We start from the raw sequence: 20395 nt of genomic DNA, 5'->3' as shown, positions 1-20395 counted from the left end.
GGACGGGGGAAAGGTTCACTATGAGTCTGATCTGACTTGACGGCAGTGAGTTTAGTGAGTTGAGTTTATATATACTTACTGCTGTTGAGTCAGATCTGACTCATAGCGACCCCTCCTTGGGTTTCTGAGGTGGTATCACTACAGAAGTAGGTTGTCCAGCCTTTCTTCCAAGGAGTGGCTGGTGGGTTTGAACTACCAGACTTCTGGTTAGTAGTCAGATGCCTTAGGTACTACGCCACCAGAGCTCCTGAGTTTGCATATAAGGGGATAAAAATTGTGTGTGTTAATTTTTCCTGGGTAGTTAATGATGTATAGCTTTTTCCAAAGAGGATTTTGTCTTAATTTTATTTTATATGTGATCAGATTTTAAGCTCTATAAAATTTCTAGTGAATGTCTAAATTTATGTATTTAAAATGGAGTTCATTGGTTTTAATTATAGATCATAGCATGGCTAGTTCCTCCATTTAAAAGCCCATTCGTGTGTAAAAAGAGCAACTAATTGCTATGGCTATTATTTTGGGTTTCTTTCCTTTTTTAAATATTTGTTATGTTTTTGGTGAAAGTCAACACAGTAAATTATCTTTTGCATTTCTATAGTTGAGATTTCATAAGACTGAAATAACTTGAATATAAGAAACTGGCTTAACCTCTGATTATTTTTTATTTTGAAGAAAATGAGTTGCGGACACTGTAGCTACTGTCAAGAAACATGTTCATAAACTTGTTTGTAAACATTGGAGGTGATTGCTAACATAATTTGCAGAAACATTTTTCTAATCCCTCTTTGCATTAAATAAAATACGGAAGTAACAGAATTAGAACTCCGCCTGAAGTAACAGAATTAGAACTCTGCCTGAAGCAGACATTCTCTTTAGCTCACACATTGGGATGAGCCTGGCAACATCCTGCAGTTTTTATTTTTGCATGGTAGAGAATTTTAAGGAGCTCTGGTGGCATAGGGCCTAAGACATTGGACTGTTAACCGGAAGGTTAGCGGTTCAAACCCACCAGCCATTCTGTGGAAGGAAGACTGGGCAGTCTTTTTCTGTAAAGATTTAACACCTTGGAAACCCAAAGGGGGTTGCTTTGAGTCGGAATCTACTCAGTGGCAGTGAGTTTGGTTTTGGAGATAACTTTACTTTCAACACTGAGCTTTCAAGTTGTTTTCTCCTCAGGCTTGGAGGCAGTTACAACAGTATTTGAAATGAGGGGTGTAAATTATTCTGAAGGTTAACCAGGATGCTTTGCGTATTTGAAAATCGTGGGACCAACCCTTTTCCGCTTTGGTTTGTTCAGAAGACGTGCACCATCTGCCAGATGCTGCTTCCGAACCAGTGCAGTTTTGCATCACACCAGAGGATCCATCAGCACAAGTCTCCCTACACCTGCCCTGAGTGTGGGGCCATCTGCCGGTCGGTGCACTTCCAGACCCACGTCACCAAGAACTGTCTGCACTACACACGGAGAGTTGGTTTTCGGTCAGTATATCATTCCCTTGTGTGCAAATAAAGATCATTCACTAACAACTGCACAGCGTTTTGAATGGTCTGTGCACGTGGATTTTAGGGACATACATACCTTGATTAACAGATCCTGGGAACCCAGCTCCTTTGCAGTGGAGCTGATCTGTTTGAATCCTTTTGAGTGCATTGATGCAGTAGTCGTCTGCTGGTCCACGCAAACCGAGTGGTAAATGGAGTGATCATTCCAGGCAAATTTGTGTATGCAGTGTGGTTCGCCTTTGGTTGATTTGTATGGCCTTCTCTTTTGTACCCTTGTACATCCCACTGTTGTCCTACTCTCCGATGTTAACCCTGCAAGAATACATGATTTCTGTACTCTTAACACTTCCCCTTCTCCATTAAAACAGAAAGGGTCCTTTACTTTGATTGTGTCCATGTTGAAAGATCGAGCGAATGTCCCTTCCTGACATCGCTGTCTTTAGGGAAGAACCTTCTCTTCCAAATAACTTTCCCTTTTGCTTCCATCTCCGTTACCTGCAGCCTGCCTTCCTTAGGTCAGCTCATGCATATTTCCAGGAACATACATGTTCAGTTGTGTTAGAGGTGCATCTCAGTAGATTTGTGGGGTATGCAGTGAGCAAGACCACTCTCAAATAGTTTTTAGGCATGAACAAGGAAGGACAAGTATGTCATCAGAGAAATGTGTTACAGATGTTGCTGAGAGTTCTTGAGAGGGGGAAAGGAAGTAGATAGATATGAAATGAGCCAATCAGCAAACTTTCAGAAATCCAAGAAGCAGGGATGGTAGCTAGAGAGGCACTTTTTCAACAGATGCGGAGTTGTCAGAAGTTTGTAATTCGTGTAATTTCTTAAACAAGTACAAGTGTACTTATGTTTATTTTCAGGGAGATAAAAACCCAGGTGGTTTCCCTTCCCTACTCTAGGGGCCACCCTGAGCTCCAGATCCATGGCCACGTCAGTGTGTACTAGGAAAAGGTGGCCCTGTTAGCCTTAGCTTTGGAGCCAGTCCTCACCTGTTCCTCTCTGCCCCTCTGTTGATGGCGTGTAACTTAGACAGTGAAGATTTCTCCATTTGGAAATGCCCCTTGGGTGCTGGGGATGGGTAGGAGGACAGGGCCCGGCTGTCAGGTCAGCCGTGGGCCTCTTCCCCAAAGCCAGGAGATCCTGGGTCTTGCCGTGTCCCTGGTCTTGATACGTCCCCTGTGACCTGTCAGTCTCACCGTAGTCTGGACTCTGGACGCTCCCTAGAAACTTCAAAGATGCTCCAAAATTAGACCATTTGGATTTTATTTTTCTTTTTCATGACCTCCCTCTTAAATATATAAAAATAATTTGATGTTTGAAATAGCAAGGAACAAAATAACGCCTCTAACAATCCATCAGAAACCTACAAGGACTGTTTAAAAATAGGTTCACTTTACCCTGTTCTTAGCCGGCGGAGTTAACTTCGCTGCCTCTGTGTCTGGTTTTCTAACAGATGTGTGCACTGCAACGTCGTGTACTCGGATGTAGCCGCTTTGAAGTCTCACATTCAAGGTTCTCACTGTGAAGTCTTCTACAAGTGTCCTATTTGTCCAATGGCATTCAAGTCTGCCCCCAGTACACATTCCCACGCCTACACACAGCATCCCGGCATCAAGATAGGAGAACCAAAGTAAGTCTTCTCAGAGGTAATGTGGAGGGAGATGGTAGATCTGTCGGATAAAATTAAGGATCTGTAAAAAAGTAGTGACCTGTTAGATGTTGATGCTTTGTGATGTGCAGCTCAGAGTTACACAGACCTTTTCATTCTTTCCAGATATGAAGCCATTGTCTGAAGGTGTCATTTATGCATTTGTCATTTATTTTTGTAAGACAGGTGACTATTTATCTGTTCTGTTCTTTTTCTTAACATAATTCCAACAATTAAATTCTAGGAGAATCATGAAAAACCATCACCTAGATTTTTCTAGAGTGTCTTTCTTCATAGGATATACTTCTTACTGTAGTAGGTGGAGTCAATTTAAGATACTGGTTATGTAACTTAACTTTAATAGCCATTGTAAGTCCTTGATTCATAAAAGCAGATTTTATTTTCATGTATTTAATCCCAGTCTCGATTTTGTCTTTTGAGTTTTGCTTTATTGAGTGCTTAAGAATGAAGTGGCATTTCAGCAGGCAATGTGGACTGCCTGCCTGGCGGCCTGCCCAAGAGCAGCTTAGCACAGAGGAGGGAGTGTGGACACGGAGCCACTCAAGACCCTTCAGCCCCCCGCCCCCAAGTGTGTGACCTGGCAAAGTTCTTACCCTGTCTCCACCTCTGTTCTCCCACGTAAAATGAGGTAATGCTTACGTCACAGAGTATGTGTGAGGATTCAATGGGACGACATTTAAAATGTGTGAAACCCAGTCCCTCCCTCTGGACTAGGGTCTGTCTAACTGAGTTGCGCTCCCCATTTCCTTACGCCCCCCCATATATGTGCACTGCATTACATGCACATAGGTTTCTTCCTTTTATTTCTGTATTATTTGTAGCAGTGTAGGATTTCCTAATTATGTGGGGCTAGATTTACTGTCTGAGTCTACTAGTGCATTTCTGCCCATAACTCCACAATCAAGGAAGTATTTGGGGAGGAGGTCCAGATATGCTAGGGTATATGTATCTGGCTCATGGTTCATTTAGTGTGGGGAAAATGTGGCTAAACACTGTACAGGTGACTCTGGTTGCTAATAAAGTATGTGAACATGAAATTTTATTCCAATAGGACCTACATTGTGATGTCTGTAGGTCCTCAGGTGAAACAAGTTACAATTAGGGGAGCCACATACAACTCGATCTCTTGACTCTGGAGACAGCATTAGTGGATAATCATTAGATAGTCTTTAGTGTTTACGGACACTTCTCGGAAGGAAGATGGGGCAGTCTACTTCCGTAGTGATACTGCTTCAGAAACCCAAGGAGGGGTCTCTATGAGTCAGGTCCGACTCGACGGGACATAGTAACAACAACAACAACAAAAGTGTTATGGTAGTAATTTTTCTTGGCCTTAGTGCAATCTTTTCCCCCAGTGAATGTGGTTTTTAATTTGGTTCTTTGTTCAAATAAATAAAACGTTACTGTCTGAAAGTATACCAACTCTGGTTGAGTTGTTGCTGCCAACAATAGCGGGTAGCAGATAATTAAAATAAGCTAAAACAACTGTCCTCAAACTCTCGAGGACTGTATAGGAGAAAATTATTCCAGTATTTTCTTAACTTGTTTTTATAAAAACTACAGTGGTTCTTTAACACATGCAAGTTTTCTTTGCTTTTCAAAAACAATGTGTAAATGATTGTGCTTAAAGTATAAAGATGGAATGCAGACAGAACTCCCCATCCAGTGATATTTTGCCCCAGCGTGAGTCACTGTGTGGCGGATGCTCGGCTGGAAGGCTCTGTTGCTCCCCGCTCTGCCGTGGCCACGCCCGTGCCGCTGCAGCACTGTTTAGTTTCCCGGGCCTGTGCTGCACTGCTTACCTGGAGCAAACCCTTCCCTCACCGCCTCTCCCTGTTTCAAGCTGTTTGTTGTAAAACCTTCCTCTAGCATGGTGGAAGGCCATTTGGCCTACTTTCCCCCCAAAAGCTTCATTTTGGCATCAAACCCGTCTCTGTTCTGTTTAGCTAGCGCAGAACAGATCCGTCGCCCGACTGCACCAGGAACTGGAGCACAGACATCGCCGAGCAGCATCGAGTTACCACATGGTCATGCACATGATTCAGTTATGCAGACCGTTTATGTTCATTTTTTTATTTTTAAAATTTTCATTGTGATTTGGGTGAAAGTTTATAGAGCAATTTCATTTTCCACATAGTTCATACACATTGTGTCTTACAACATTGACTACAATTTCCCCATTTGTGTTAATTTTCAAAAGTTAATATCAAAATAACTCTCCCCACCTCCAATTTCTTTTGAAAACCTATGAATGTGTAAAAGTACACCTACAAAGTCTGGTCCTACCGCTTAATTTGGAAAGCACGAAACAGGGTTTTTATTTATTCAGTGGACATGTATAGAGTGTCTACTGTATGCCGGCAGCTCTGTCTCAAGCACTTGGCTGCTTGTTTTCGAGTACATGGTCAGGCAGAGTTCCTTGCTGTTTAAAAGGAGACTTTAAATGCCCTTTAATCTTTTCTGGATAACTTGAGATCATTTTGATTGTCTGTTCCTGTATTTTATGGTGATACCATTTTTGGTCTGTTTTTAGTCTTTGCATGGCATCTGATTAACAGCGACTTCATTTGCTGCTTTTTATATGTGCCTTTTATCTGCCACTTCTAAATGTGTGTAAGCTGAGAAATGAGAACTCCAGAGCTGTTAAGAATGGACAGAGCTTTTGAACAGGTTCCTGAGACATAAAGCATATGCACAGTTCTAACAGCCACAGGGTAGAGTGGTTAAGAGTCAGACAAAGCTGAATGTGAACCCGGGCCCTGGGATTGCCTAGCCCCTTAAGTCTCTGTTCCATCTGTGAAATGGCAAGTGTCCGCTCACCTGATGGAGGTGTGGAGACCATGTTCAGGGCGGGGCTTTGCACCTGGTTGGGATTCAGTAAATGGTGGTGGTCCCCCATTGACATAGGAGGTTTGAGCAGCAATTTCAGAGGCTAAGACCCTTTTATTACTATTACTATTTTTAATCCCATTCAAATATAGCACTGTGTTTTGGTTGCTGTAAGTTTGACCTTGTTGCATGTAGGCATTTTGTTTTAGCTTTCTGTTCTAATCTCTTTCTTTCAGTCTTTACCCTGCTCCTTAAAAAAAATTGAAAAAAAAAACCAAAAAAAAAAAAAAAACTTGTAGTACAGTTACCCTACCATTTGCTTGGTCTTGCATCAGGATTGCATTAAGGTTTTAGGTTTGATTTTCAAAGCCCTTCCCAGCCGTCTGCAGCACCCTGTCCCCTGCCTCTTCCCAGGAGTCTAGGCACCTGTGTGAGAACTCTCCCTTCCCCTGTATCCATGTGCCCCCAGTTGTCAGCATTTACAACCTTTGACCCGTCATCCTTCTTCGTAACCGCTGCTTCTCTCCCTCCCCTTCTCTCTCTCTCTCTGTACATATGAGGAAATAGAATTTAAGAATTTTGGGGCATTATGACATAAATAAGGAGCTCTGGGAACACAGTGCTTAAGGCATTTGACTGCTAACCAGGAAGTTCAAACCCACCAGCTGCTCCGTGGAAGGAAGATGGGGCAACCTATTTCCGTAAAGATTTACTGCCTCGGAAACCCAGTGGGGGTCACTATGAATTGGCATCGACTTGGTGACAGTGAGTTTGGTTTTTGGATTTTTATGACATAAATATTATTTTCCCCCCCCCAACAAAAGGACATGGGTCTGCCTTTCCACTATACAGCACCCCCAACCAGAAATCGGTGCTGATGACATTAGCATCCACTTCACAGATCCCATTCAAATTTCGGCCCCTGTCTCAATAATGACTTTTTTACCCCCTTTCTGGTCTAAGGTCCTATCTGGGAACATGCTTTCTCATTTCACAATCCTGACTCTCCAGTCTCCTTCCATCTGGAACAGTCCCCCAGTCTTTCCCTCCCTCCTGTCTTCTGCAGTCTTAGAGGATACAAGCCTTTCGTTGTGAGGACCACTCTCAACCTGGACCATCAGTGTTTTCTCATGACTGCACTCAGGACAGGCACCCTGGGCAGGAAGGGCACAGAAATCGTGCTGTGTTCTCTCACCACATCCTATCAGAAGGCCTCCCTGCCCCCCTGACCCACTAGTAGTGATGCCACTGAAAAGCCACCACATTCCCCTGTGTATGTTTATACTTTCTGTGTGTGTGTGTGTGTGTGTGTGCTTGGGGTGTTGGGGTATCACAGTACCCTGTTCCTTATCCAGGGATGATTGCACGCAGGGATGATTGCCACCCCATCAGCTGCCCTGTGGTGGTGGTTGTGATGGCTGCCCAGGGGGGGCTTCCTGTTGCCATTGTTCCATCTGTGCTTTCTAATTAGATTCTGCTGCAGGAGAGAGCTTCCCTTCTCCTCCAGCTATTCATTTAGTCAGTTAAGTCAGTATGGACTTGAGAATGTCTCTTTTATTCAGTGATTTATAATCTGATAGTCCCATCTCATCATTTGTTTTGATGTTCAGTTTTACTTTTCCCTATATTCACCGATTGGGAGCCCATGTAAGTTGGCTTCTGTGTCCTTTTGATGTGGCCGTATTGTTCCTGGAGCATCTCTTTTTTTTCTGGAACAGGATGTTCTAGGCTTTTCTTGAACTTTCCTTGTGCTAGTCCTGGATGTGGCTATTTCTCTTAAGGACCTTTCAGTGGAGGATGGTATTTAGAAGCCAAGATTGGGGTGCGTGGTGAGCTGATTGCAGTTGGGGTATCATTGTTTCCAGCCTCTCTCAGTAGACTGACCTAGGAACTAGTTGTATGTGTACAACACACCATACACATATCCATAGCTGTTTCTCTGGCTACTTATGTACATATGTTAAAAAACCTCATGAGGGTGATTAAAAAAGAAAATTTGGAAATGGACAGAAGTGATAGATGTGTGTTCTGGTTCCCTAGTGCCGCTCTGATGACAAGAATATACCACAAATGGGATGGCCTTAACAAACAGGAGTTTCTTCTTAAAATTTGGAGGCTTTATGTCCAAGTTCAAAGTGCCAGGCTCTAGGGGCTGGGTGAAAGCCCCCCAACTTTGGGGTCCAGCTCTGCCTTCTGCTCCCGGCCCACTGGAGCTAGAGGCATTTCTTCACTCAGACAGCTACTAGCTGCTGAGGCTGAGAAGCCCCAAGGTTGACAAGTCAAAAGGCACAGTCCTGATGTTACCAAACCACACGGCAGGCCGTTAACTTAAGTCCATTGTAAGTCTCAAGGTCGGCAGAGCATAGCAGGCTGCAGAGCAATGACACAGCTACATGCAGGGTCCAAGCATGCCATAGGCTAGAGACCATTCCCAAGGCTTCTCCTTATATACAGGAAGCAGACCACATACCCAAAGGCAGCTACTCAGCTGCTCCCAATAGATTGCACCATGGAGTTGATTACCTCTCATCATGGGGAATACTACATCCAGCTGCCCAGCCACTCAACCAGGCCTAGCCAAGTTGACATACAAACATAACGATCACAATTCCACACCTGGTCAACTTGGCACCTGTACAGATCTTCAGTGGGTAGTATCTGTACAGATTTCCTCCACCGGGTGGCTCCAGTTCCTGAATAGTGACCTCACCCCTTGGCCTGGTGGCCCTGTTCCTCTCCCTCTTGGGCATGGCAGCCCCGCCCCCTCACTCTTGGGCAGCGGTTATGGCTCCATCCTACTGGCTCTCATGAACGAGCAGCCCCACACTCCAGAACCAAGTTGATGAAGGCCTGGCTCTTTGAAACCTAGGGGGCTGTGGTGGTTCCAACCCAAAGGCCATGGTCCTACCCTTTCAGGCCGAGGCAGCTCTGCTTCCGTTTCCTTGGTCTCAGCTCTGCAGATTAATGCCCAAGGGCAACCTACTCCACTGAAAAACCGTGCCCAAAAAGCCCTTGGCTTTTTTTTTTTTTTTGCTTCATGGGCCACCCAACCTGCTACTCCATTTCATGCTGATCTTTTCTACCAATTAATGCCTGAAGGCAACCCACTCCGCCAGGAAGCTGCCTAACCAAAGGCATCAAGCTTTCTCCTCCGTGGGCTGGTAAGGCTGTCGCTGTCTCATGCTGATTCTCTTGGCTCTGCTTCTGCCGTGTCTCATGCTGGTCTCTTGCCATCTGTCCTGCCTTCTGTCATGCTGTATGCAAGGGTCTCTCTGCCAGGGTCTCGGATCAAGGACGCACTCCACTTCTGTTTCCACATTTTAGGTATCTGTCAGAGCAGTACCCCACTCTCTTGGTACCAAATTCTGTTCTGGTTACCTAGTGCCACTCTGACAAGAATATAACAAATGGGATGGCTTTAACAAACAGAAGTTCATTCTTAAAATATGGAGGCTTTAAGTCCAAGTTCAAAGTGCCAGGCTCTAGGGGCTGGGTGAAAGCCCCTCAACCTTGGGGTCCAGCTCTGCCTCCTGCTCCTGGCCCACTGGAGCTAGAGGCATTTCTTCACTCAGACAGCTGCTGGCTGCTGAGGCTGAGAAGCACAGTCCCAATGTTACCAAACCACACGACAGGCCATTAATTTAAGTCCACTGTAAGTCCCAAGGTCGGCAGAGCATAGCAGGCCGCTGAGCAACAACACGGCTACATTCAGGGTCCAAGTGTGCCACAGGCTAGAGACCATTCTCATAGCTTCTCCTTATATACAGGAAGCAGACCACATACCCAAAGGCAGCTACTCAGCTGCTCCCAGTAGATTCCACCATGGAGTTGATTACCAGTCTCATCATGGGGAGTACTACATCCAGCTGCCCAGGCACTCAACCAGGCCCAGCCAAGTTGACATACAAACATAACCACCACAATGTGCAATATGGTAAATGTAATTAGTGTCACTGAATTGCACATTCGAAATGATTAAAATGGCAATTGTTTTGTTGTATATATTTTACCACACACACCCACACACGGAAATCCTCATGATTCACTTCAGTACTTGCAGTTTGTATCTGACACCTCAGGCCTCCTCCACCCACCACCACTACACACAGCTCACCCCGGGTCCCACCGTGTCTCTGGTTTGGGACAAAGAAGGAAGATGGGAGGAGACAGGGGCTGTGAAAAGCTCATAAACTGTTTAACTCTAGGAGAACACAGTGCTCTGAATCAGGAAGAAGATAAACAATTACAGCTGCCAAGCAGATTACTTAGGAGAATGTGGGGAATTGAATAGTACAGGTGGACTGAGAGTAAAATTTTAAGTGTGGAAAGTGTTCTCTTACCTTGATAGTAGAGACTCTATTCTAATTCTCAGCCTTGTCTCAGACGTTTTAAGTTGTTCAATGACTCAGGATTTCAATTCCTTATAAAGTCTACTTTGCCGCTCTCCAAATCTTAAGAACTGTGGTGATGGAACTCATTTGTCCCAATGAGTTCTTCCCCAGAGCGGAGTTCTAGCCTGTCTTCTCTTCTGACTTCATATCTCTTTCCAGTAGCTTTGTACTTGGGAATTTCTGTGATGTCTTTCCTTCTAGAAAAACCTTCAGTCAGTAGTTTTTTTTTTTTTTTTAATTTTATTTTGATTTGGGTGAAGATTTACAGAGTAAATTCACTTTTCATACAGCAGTTCACATAATATACTTTGTCTCATGTCATTGACCAAAATTTACAATGCAACAGCTCCCCTCCCACTTCCTCCCCATAGTTACCTCCTCCCAGTGTCCATCCCTTCATACTCTTCTGCGCCCTGATCTCCCTGTGCATAAGCAGCCCTTCGTTCTCCCATGATTGTTCTCTCCAGGGCATGTATCTACTTGAGGTAAATGTTTAATTTACATGCCTGTACTTTGTTTGGCTGGAAACCACAGGTGTGGCTTCAATTCCAGACCTGCAGGGCAGCTAGGGGCCATAGTCTCAGTGGTTCCACCAGGCTCTATTGGACCAGCAAACCTGGTCCCCACCTTCTTCTTTTTTTTTGCCTCCAAATGATTTTGAGTTTTGTTCCACATTGTTCTCCCTCTCTATGCAGGATCTCCTACATCCCTTCCAAGTGGATGACAGTGGTAGCTGGGCACCATCTAGTTCTTCTGGTCTCATAGTTGTATAGGTTGCAATCGGATGGTGTACCAGTCGCTAGGACTGATTGTTTCCATTAATTTTGATTTTCTTCTTCTTGATGAGGAGAGACCCATCGTTGCATCTAGATGGCAGCTTGCTAGCTTTTAAGATCCCAGTCGCTACTCGCCAAAGTAGGAGGTGGAACAATGTTTTGTATAGTATGTTATGCCAGTTGAGCTTGATGTCTCCTGCGACTATGGTCCCAAGCCCGCAGGATCAACTACTCGGTCGCTCTGGGTAGCTGGCTGTGACCAAGCAATGACCATAACCTTGCCCCTTGTCAGCTCTACTATACACCTGGGAATTCTGATCATTCACATAAACTTATAGGACCATTGTCTGCCAACCCTATATATGATCTTGGATACACTCTCCATTTAGACATACCTAATTGTTTAGCCTGTCCTCCTATCTATCCGTCCATATACCCATGTTTGCTTTCACTGACAACTCAGTACTGTATATGCAAAAGAGTTCATATTTGTTGTCTGTACTGCCCATGTAACTCTCTATGTCTTTCTCATCCTCAATGCTGCCATATTGGTCACTCACATTTGGTACATTGCCCTTCTCTTCACCCAAATCAATATTTATCTCTATCTATCTAACAGTGTTCCCTCCCCTCCCCTCCCACCCCTGGTAACCAACAAAGAAAATGTCCTCCAATAGATAAACCTTTCCTTAACTTTTACAATAACGACTAATACAATATTTGTCCTTTTGTGACTGACTTATTTCACTCAGCATAATGTCCTCCAAGTTCATCCACGTTATGCGGTGTTTTGTAGATTCTACATTATTCTTTAGCATTGCATAGTATTCCATTGTGTGTATGTACCATAGTTTGGTCATCCATTCCTCAGCTGATGGACATCTAGGTTGTTTCCATGTTTTGGCTATTGTAAATAGTGCTGCGATGAACATCGGCGTGCATATATCTGTTCTTGTTATGGCTCTCACTTCTTTAGGGTATATACCTAGTAATGGGATGGCTGGGTCAAATGGTATTTCTAATTCCAACTTTTGAAGGAATCGCCATACTGCTTTCCACAATGGTTGTACCATTTTACAGTCCCAGTCAGTAATTTTTGGGGGGATAAGGGAAGCACACATCACTGGTTCCTGTTCAGAAGTGTCCAGGCAGCTCCTGGGCCAAACGAACAAGCATGCACAGAGAGGATGAGTAATTGCTGTTAGCTGTTGCGCCTCTTTCTGTTCACAGGTTTCTACTACTGAGTAGGTTTTAGTTCTGCAATTGTTTTACTCCCGAATGCCTAAGTCCTGCTTCAGGATGCACTGTTACTTTTAGTGGTTCGATACTAGACGAGCCCCCTTATGCTCCCGTTTCACCACAGAAGGTTAGCATTGTGAAGATGTCAGTCATAAATTGTGTTAGCTGTTTTGCTCCCACCAGGGAATAGTAATATTTTTGAATTAAAAATATAATTTAATGGGTTTGTATTACATGTAGGATGAATGTGGAAGGAATCTAAGGGTATGACTCTTGTCCTCAAAGTCTAATCATTTCTCAACGATTTACAGACCAATTGTGATCAATTTCTTGAAGACTCTTTCTAATAAATATATATTTGAGTAGAAAAGCCATAGTTACTTTATACACTTTATGTGAAAAAAGAAGAAAACATTGAATCTTAAGTTTTTGACACAGGGAACTGTAAAGAGAGTTTTGAGGGCTATGTGGGAAAAATTGCCTGAAGACCCGGAGAGGACGGACAAGTGGGTGTTTGAGCCATTCCTCTCTCTGGCTTTGCTGTACAAATGTCACATGAAATCTGGCCTTGCTTTTTCATCTTTGACCTTCACACTCAGTCTGTTTTTCTCTGGCATTTTCCTGAGCTGCTCCCTCGAATTCTTTGTGCCTTTTCTCACAGTTCTTCAAAGGGCATGTGGGTTCCCTGATTGCCTCCTGCAAGGACCGGGTGGATCTAGAACAGTTAAGAAAGAGAGAGTGACCTACTGTGATGTCACCACACATGGTGATCAAACAAATCCAATTGAGACGTGAAGGTTGATGGCAGGGGAGCGTTGTTGCTTTAATGCCTCCAGATGTCTCCTGCCCCGGCTTCAGTCATGGGTGTTGATGGGTAGAAGGAGTGACGTTCAGGAAGCCCCAAGCTGCTGAATTCCTTTTTTTTTTTTTTTTAATTTTTATTGTGATTTGGGTGAGTTTACAGTGAAAATTCATTTTCCATACAGCGGTTCACATACGCTGTCTCGTGATGTTGACTGCAATTTCCCACAATGAAACAGTTCTCCTCCCACCTTCTCCCCATTGTTACCTCTTCCCTGTGTCCTTCCGTCCCATACACTCCTGCCCCCCCAGCTGTCTCCCTGTGCATGCACAGCCCTTCTGTTCTGCCAAGATTGATCTCTCCAAGGAGTGCATCTACCTAATGTAAATGTTCCCAGTCTCCTGAGTACTTTTAAAGGTAGTCAGCTTGGCAGGAACATGTTAGGTGAGGTAATGGTTTATAGTGGACAGTGAGAATTTGGAACTATTTAAAGCACTGTAACCTTCACATGTTGCAGTGGTGTGGACTTTGTTTTCCGTTCCTTTCTTTCAGTGTAGAATTGTCTGCTGGTGTAGGCCTTCCATATAAAGAACAGGCACAGACATTGCGAGTATAATATTGGTACTAAGAGAAAACTATAGTCTTACTAGTTCAGGCCTTGAAATCGAGCAGGCCTACTTTGGCCCACTCATTAAATTCTGTTTCAAATTGGACACCACCAGCTGTATGGGGAAATTCTATAAAGCCTTATCTGATCTTAAAAAATACCTCCAAAAAAAAAAAAACAAAACACCTTGTGAAAGCACGTGTCAGCTGTACCACTGTGAGTAATAAAATGGTCATTAATTTAGACTCCGAGCGTCTGTTACAGCTGAATGCCTCTTTATCCCAAATGCTAAGGTTGCTCTGTATTTGATTTATGCTCACTTCCTTTGAAACATTGTTTTAGAACCAAGCCATTTTGTTCATTTTCTTGTTCTTTCGTGTTTTCAGTGTGCTCCTGCCTCCTGAATTCTTGAGCTGTAAAGTAACAGTTCCTCTACTTTAAGAGATGAGGCTGACTGACACTGTTCTACTGAACTTCTTCTGTTTTAGAATAATATATAAATGTTCCATGTGTGACACTGTGTTTACCCTGCAAACCTTGCTGTATCGTCACTTTGACCAGCACATCGAAAACCAGAAGGTGTCTGTTTTCAAGTGTCCAGACTGTTCTCTCCTGTATGCCCAGAAGCAACTGATGATGGACCACATCAAGGTGTGTGCACATCTCCTGCCCTTCTTTCACCTCATTGCAGGTACAATGACTCGTCATAAGTCAAGGCTGGGCTCCAGGTGACTCGAGCATGCTGTAGTGTCGAGGGGAGGGATGGGGGCAGGTCCTTGTCCATACGTGCCTCGCATGCTGTCATCCACTGGTGCTTACCCATCACAGGGGATGCTGTAACCCAGGAGTGTCAGCTGCAGAACATGAAAGAATACTGGAGACAAACAGACACATGCCCTAATTCTAAAAGAATCATAACACATTAGAGTTGTTTTTGGGACTCTGGTGACGTAGTGCCTAAGGCATTTGACTGCTAACCAGAAGGCTGGCAGTTCAAACCAACCAGCCACTCTCAGAAGAAAGGTTTGGCAATCTACTTCTGTGGAGATACTGCCTCAGAACCCAAGAAGGGGTCCCTATGGGTCGAATTAACTTGACGACACTGAGTTTGATTTTTTATTTCTTTGTTTTTAGAGTAGTTGTTGTCTGTATATGAACTCCATGTTAATGTAGGATTTAGAAACAGACAAGGGGTCCTAACTAGTCATAGTAATTATACAAATATTGGTATATTTAGGACAATGAAGGCTTTTTCCCCTTGAAAATTACTTAACCAATTAGGTTTCATTGAAATTGATGTCCCTGAATCCTTCTTGTTTTTGTTTTTTTCTCCCTATAAAAGCATGTCAGTTAACTATTAAATACCCAGGGTATAGTGTAGTTCCTAGCACCTATTCAGTTAAGGTTTTTTTAAGTGATTAATGTGCAGTTTGGACCTTCCACTCTTCATCCCCAAAAAGGGGCACCTAAATCTATTTACAGGCAACCTCTGCAGCTTACTGAGGCCAGGGCTTAGTCCTTGCCTCTTAACCTGACCACTGTAATGGGTCAAGCAATTTTATGCTTTGTGTGATTACAAGATATAATAGCTGTTGGTTCACAGAGACTGAAACGACCTGCTTTTTAAAATGAAATACAGCAGACCCAGTAGTACCATGAACTTAATCTCTTTTTCCTAGTTTTTCTCTCATTGAGTACATTCCACAAAAAAGATCAGTTTAAAGAGCAAATAAAGTCTCTCAATGATTCTGGTATCATGCTAGTTAAATGAATGGATTTTTAAGTTTTCTTTTTTGAACATACCTCAGTTCATATGTTGTTGTTGTTATGTGCCATTGAGCCGGACCCGACTCATAGCGACCCCTCCTTGGGTTTCTGAGTCAGTATGACTATGGAAGTAGATTGTCCCGTCTTCCTTCCAAGGAGTGGCTGGTAGGTATAAACTGCCGGCCTTCTGGTTAGCAGTCAAGTGCCTTAGGCACTATGCTACCAGCGCTCCCATGAGTTCACATATAACTTCCCTTTTCAAACGAACTACAGAGCCCAGAGATCTACTCGTTATCAATAAGGTGACATAGAGACAGCTGGGTGAATAAAATGCATGGGAGATATATTTCCACCATTCTCATTTAAGTACAATAAAATCCTCGTAAGATATTCTAAAGGTTATAGCTAAAATTACAAAGTTATCATAACACACACTTGATGAATGGTCATGAAAACCTAAAAACTACTAATAAAAATCAGGAATATTGGGATTAGACCATAGTACCTTAGCATACTGTATATGGGAGAAGGTTGCTTCTTAGGTATTGGCTTTCTGAAACACTCACCTTTACGTCTGGAAGTGGGGTCATCAACTTTGTGGTTAGGGTCTCCCTTGTGTTAGTAGTGAATTTGGAGGAACACAGTGTTTCAGGAAATAGAGACTGAAGAAGACTGGTCAAATCCTGTGGCTACAGGAGGGAAGAATTACTTTTATTCATCTGAACCATTACAAGACCACATGATTCGAAAACTGGGAGTATTGACTTGGGTTCTCATCCCACCTATGGTGTTCTCCTTTCACGGATGTCCTGTATGTTTACAAATATTACCCTGCATTTATATGTTGAGGATGGGTGAGAGTGTTTCTGTTCTTTATGTATGTAGCTCTTGTTCATTTATTTCTGTTCCTTAGTACCTGTGTTGCTACAGTTTTCCATTAAAACGGGAGTTAAGAGAAAGTAGCATAGGATCAGTGGCTCTCCAGGGACACGCTCCTTTGAAGATAGATCGTGTGTTCCCAGTGGACTCAAATTCAGATCATTTCATTGTCCTCCAGAAGTGTGGATTATTCCTTGGAGAATCCCCACACCCCATGGTGGCCTTCACATTCAAAGTGAACCCTCAGGTTACAAGCAATCATTCAGGTTGTTTATCCTTAGCTCTGGTAGTGTAGTGCCTAAGGCACTTGACTGCTAACCAGAAGGCTGGCAGTTCAAACCCACCAGCCACTCCTCGGAAGGAAGATGGGACAATCTACTTCCATAGTGATACAGCCTTGGAAACCCAAGGAGGGTCGCTATGAGTCAGGTCCGACTCGATGGCACATAATAACAACATCCTTACAGGAGTTAAGGAAAAAAAAAGTAAGCTGAATATTCGTTTGTGAAAAAGACATTTGTTCTTAATAAGTCTTCTTATTTTTATTTACAATGTGTGAAGGAATAAATTAGAAGTTCTCGTTTTAGCACACAGACCATTTCCTTTGCCGTGGCAGGATATTCTACTGATGTTCTATAATTTCGATAGTACTTAAAGCTTATCTTATTAAAAAAAAGACTCTCTCTTCAATTTTTAAAGTTAGTAAAAATGAATTTTCCTAGAAACTTATGATGTCTTAATTAGAAGATTTTGGGTTTTGTGTTTCTTGGGGTTTTAAATGGTTACAAATGTAAAAAGCTGGCTTCAGTTTTGAGAAAGCGCCTTCTGACAGAAGCCTTCTGCCCCACATGGTGAAAAAGATGCAGGGGCTCCCCGTTCTGGCCGTCAGGATGTCACGTCCTGACCCACATTTTCTCTTTGCAAAGAAAACTGGTTGGACATTGAGCTCAGGCCCTTTGAATGCTAATGAAAACATAGCGCCCCCATGATCCTTCTGGAGTAAGACAGTATTGAAGAATGTTGGTTAATTCTATACTGTTTAGAGAGGCCCCTACCATGAAATAATATAATGGAGAGGACACTAAAATAGCTTCTTAGTTAAAAACTCAAGAAGAAGCGTGGAGTGAAATCCACACTGCGCCAGACCTAGGTGTGCTGAAAAAACAAACCAAACTCACTGATGTCGGAATTGGTCCTGACTCTCAGCGAGCCCTCCTTGGGTTTCCCTGGCGGTATCTCTACGGAAGTAGATAGCCCAGTCTTCTTTCTGAGGAGTGGCTGGTGGGTGTGTTTATGCACCTCAGGAAGAGTTTTTTGTGTTGTTCCTTTTATAAGTTTAGGAATGAACAGAGGCTAACCACACTGACGGATCAGTTGTACATAGAGCCCAAATTGACAGGCTTCTTTGTTTTGGACTCAGTGCTTTTTAGATGGAAACAAAGCAAACACAAAGTGAGCTGGTCTTTAGAATCAAAGTGCACTAATTGTGCTCCACTGCAATGTAGAGCCTGTGAACTTAAGTCAGAGGTGGCTCTGTGGCCATTTGTGGCAAAGCAATTTACAAAGGCTTTTAAGTACCTACTGTGTGTATAGTTCATTAGTCTGAGTGCTGTCAGTAAGAAGGGAAGGATGGGGCTATGGTGGTGGTATTGTTATGTGCCATCAAGTTGGCCCTGACTCACAGCAACCCTGACTCATAGTGACCCCTCCTTGGGTTTCCGAGGCAGCATCATTACGGAAGTAGATTGCCCCATCTTCCTTCAGAGGAGTGGCTGGTGGGTTTGAACCACCAGCCTTCGGGTTAGCAGTCAAGTGCCTTAGGCACTATACTACCAGAGCTCCTGGGGCTATGGTAGGGAGATTAAAATTAATGCCCCCCAAAAGAAACCAAAAAAAACCCCTCACAAAACCCAGTTACAAATAAATCAAAACTTGAAAAGGCTAAGAGAGAGGGCGAATGTAGATTTGCTGTTATGTTGGTCTTATGTGTTCGTTAAAGTGGGTTGGCTAAGGATCGCAAACACCTAACGACTTAGTCAGATATTTTTGGGTAGACATGAAAGCAAGATTGTTCCCCTCAGATAGGACTTGTTCATAGGGGACTCACTCTGGTACCTTGCAGGGGGATAAGGCGCCAGGGTTAATTTAGATTCAATTCAGAGTTCTTTACGTGACTGTAAAATGACGCAAATAAGTAACCTTCAAAAGCATTTTCAGAGCTAGAAGTGAGAACTTACCCTGATCATCAAGAAGTTAATGCTCCTTTCTTTCTTTCCAATGTTTATTTGGCTTAGGTTTTCTTCTGTGGATTAAAAGGTTCTAGAGGAAAAGAAAATTCTAGTAAAATGTCAGGAATGTGTTCGGAGAACCTGCGTGTACTTTCTTTTGCTGGTGTGTTTTGTGATGGTTATGTCCTTTCTCTTTGTAATACAGTCTATGCATGGAACATTGAAAAGTATTGAAGGGCCTCCAAACTTGGGTATAAACTTGCCTTTGAGCATTAAACCTGCCACCCAGAACTCAGCAAATCAAAACAAAGAAGACACCAAATCCATGAATGGAAAAGAGAAGTTGGAAAAGAAATCTCCATCTCCTGTGAAAAAATCAATGGAGCCCAAGAAAGTGGCCAGTCCTGGGTGGACATGTTGGGAGTGTGACCGGCTGTTCACGCAGAGAGATGTTTACATATCCCACGTGAGGAAGGAGCACGGGAAGGTAAGAGGATCATGGCAGCTGCCCTGCGTGAGTGTGAGGAAGGGTGCTGAGCTGGCACGCTTACAGGATGTGGGTTCTTGGCTTGGTGCCGTCAGCAGTTAGTTGTGTGACCACAAAAATCACCCACTCAGTGTCTCTGAGCCTCTGCTCCTTCATCTGCAGAATGAGAGGGTTGGATGTGGCATTTCCCAGTGCTTCCAACCTTGATCTTTGATTTTGCTAATGATTGCCTTTATTCGTACACCCCACGGCTAACAGTGAATTATCCATCCTGTTCATGTTTACAGTTGAGACCGAGAACAGTAGAAAACCAAAATTTAAGACATTTAAGTTTACCTCTTAGCCCAACAAGGAGCTATGGTGGTGTACTAGTTAAGACATTTGGCTGCTAACCGGAAGGGCAGTGGTTCAAACCCTCCAGCTGCTCCCTGGGAGGAAGATGAGGCAGTCTACTTCTGTAAAGCTTTACAGCCTTGGAAACCCAATGGGGGTCACTATGAGTTGGAATCGACTCAGTGGCGGTGGGTTTGGGTTAGTTTTCTTAGCCTGATAGCAAGTAACGAAAGGAGGAGAGAAAGAAAGCGGGTGTTTTGAAAGCTGCTGGTAGTATTCATATGACTTACGCAGTTCTTAAGGAGCTCTGGTGGCGCTGTGCCTAAGGCATTTGACTGCTAACCAGAAGGTTGACTGGGCAATCTACTGTAAAGATTTACAGCCTCAGAAACGCAGTGGGGGTTGGTATGAGTCGGAATCGACTCGATGGCAGTGAGCTTGGGTGTCTTTTGGATGCATTTCTTCCTTCAGTTTGGCAGTGGAGGGATGGACCTCCTCATACTGAGGATGAGGGAATATGAACTCCATCCCCTGTCCCCTAGCAGAAGAAGAGAGCTCAGCCTGAACTCACTAAAGACCCGGATTGTGACATGTATCTTCTTTCTCTTTCTTAAAACTTCCTTGTGTGGACATTTTTAAACATACACACGTAGAAAAAATGTAACCACGAACCCCACATCGAACTTCAGCAGTTACCAACACCACACCAGTCCCGTTTCGTTTCTTTTCTCAAGGCTGGCTTGGCTGTAGTATTTTCAAGACAAATCCCACACATGCAGTTTTCCACTCATAAGTACAAAGTACACATCTCTAACTGGTAAGGATTTTTTTTTTCCCCAGTACCCACTATCTTACCCACTAATTAACACAGTTTCTCAT

General features: G+C 43.5%; 1 protein-coding gene across 1 annotated transcript in view; it reads left to right on the top strand.

Moving 5' to 3' along the window:
- The window catches only part of ZNF532 (zinc finger protein 532), an 84794-nt gene that overhangs the window by 20611 nt on the left and 43788 nt on the right, over nucleotides 1-20395 (top strand). Inside the window, exons 2-5 of the mRNA XM_007935508.2 lie at nucleotides 1298-1479; nucleotides 2963-3139; nucleotides 14311-14473; nucleotides 18902-19183. Of these exons, the coding sequence (XP_007933699.1) occupies nucleotides 1298-1479; nucleotides 2963-3139; nucleotides 14311-14473; nucleotides 18902-19183 (804 nt within the window). The remainder of the gene's footprint in view (nucleotides 1-1297; nucleotides 1480-2962; nucleotides 3140-14310; nucleotides 14474-18901; nucleotides 19184-20395) is intronic.

This window comes from Orycteropus afer, unplaced genomic scaffold (genome assembly GCF_000298275.1).
Source record: "Orycteropus afer afer isolate SDZICR_OR568_19922 unplaced genomic scaffold, OryAfe1.0 scaffold00029, whole genome shotgun sequence".
Taxonomy (NCBI): domain Eukaryota; kingdom Metazoa; phylum Chordata; class Mammalia; order Tubulidentata; family Orycteropodidae; genus Orycteropus; species Orycteropus afer.
The sequence above is the reverse complement of the archived record's forward strand: the minus strand, read 5'-3'. Positions and strand labels throughout refer to the sequence as shown.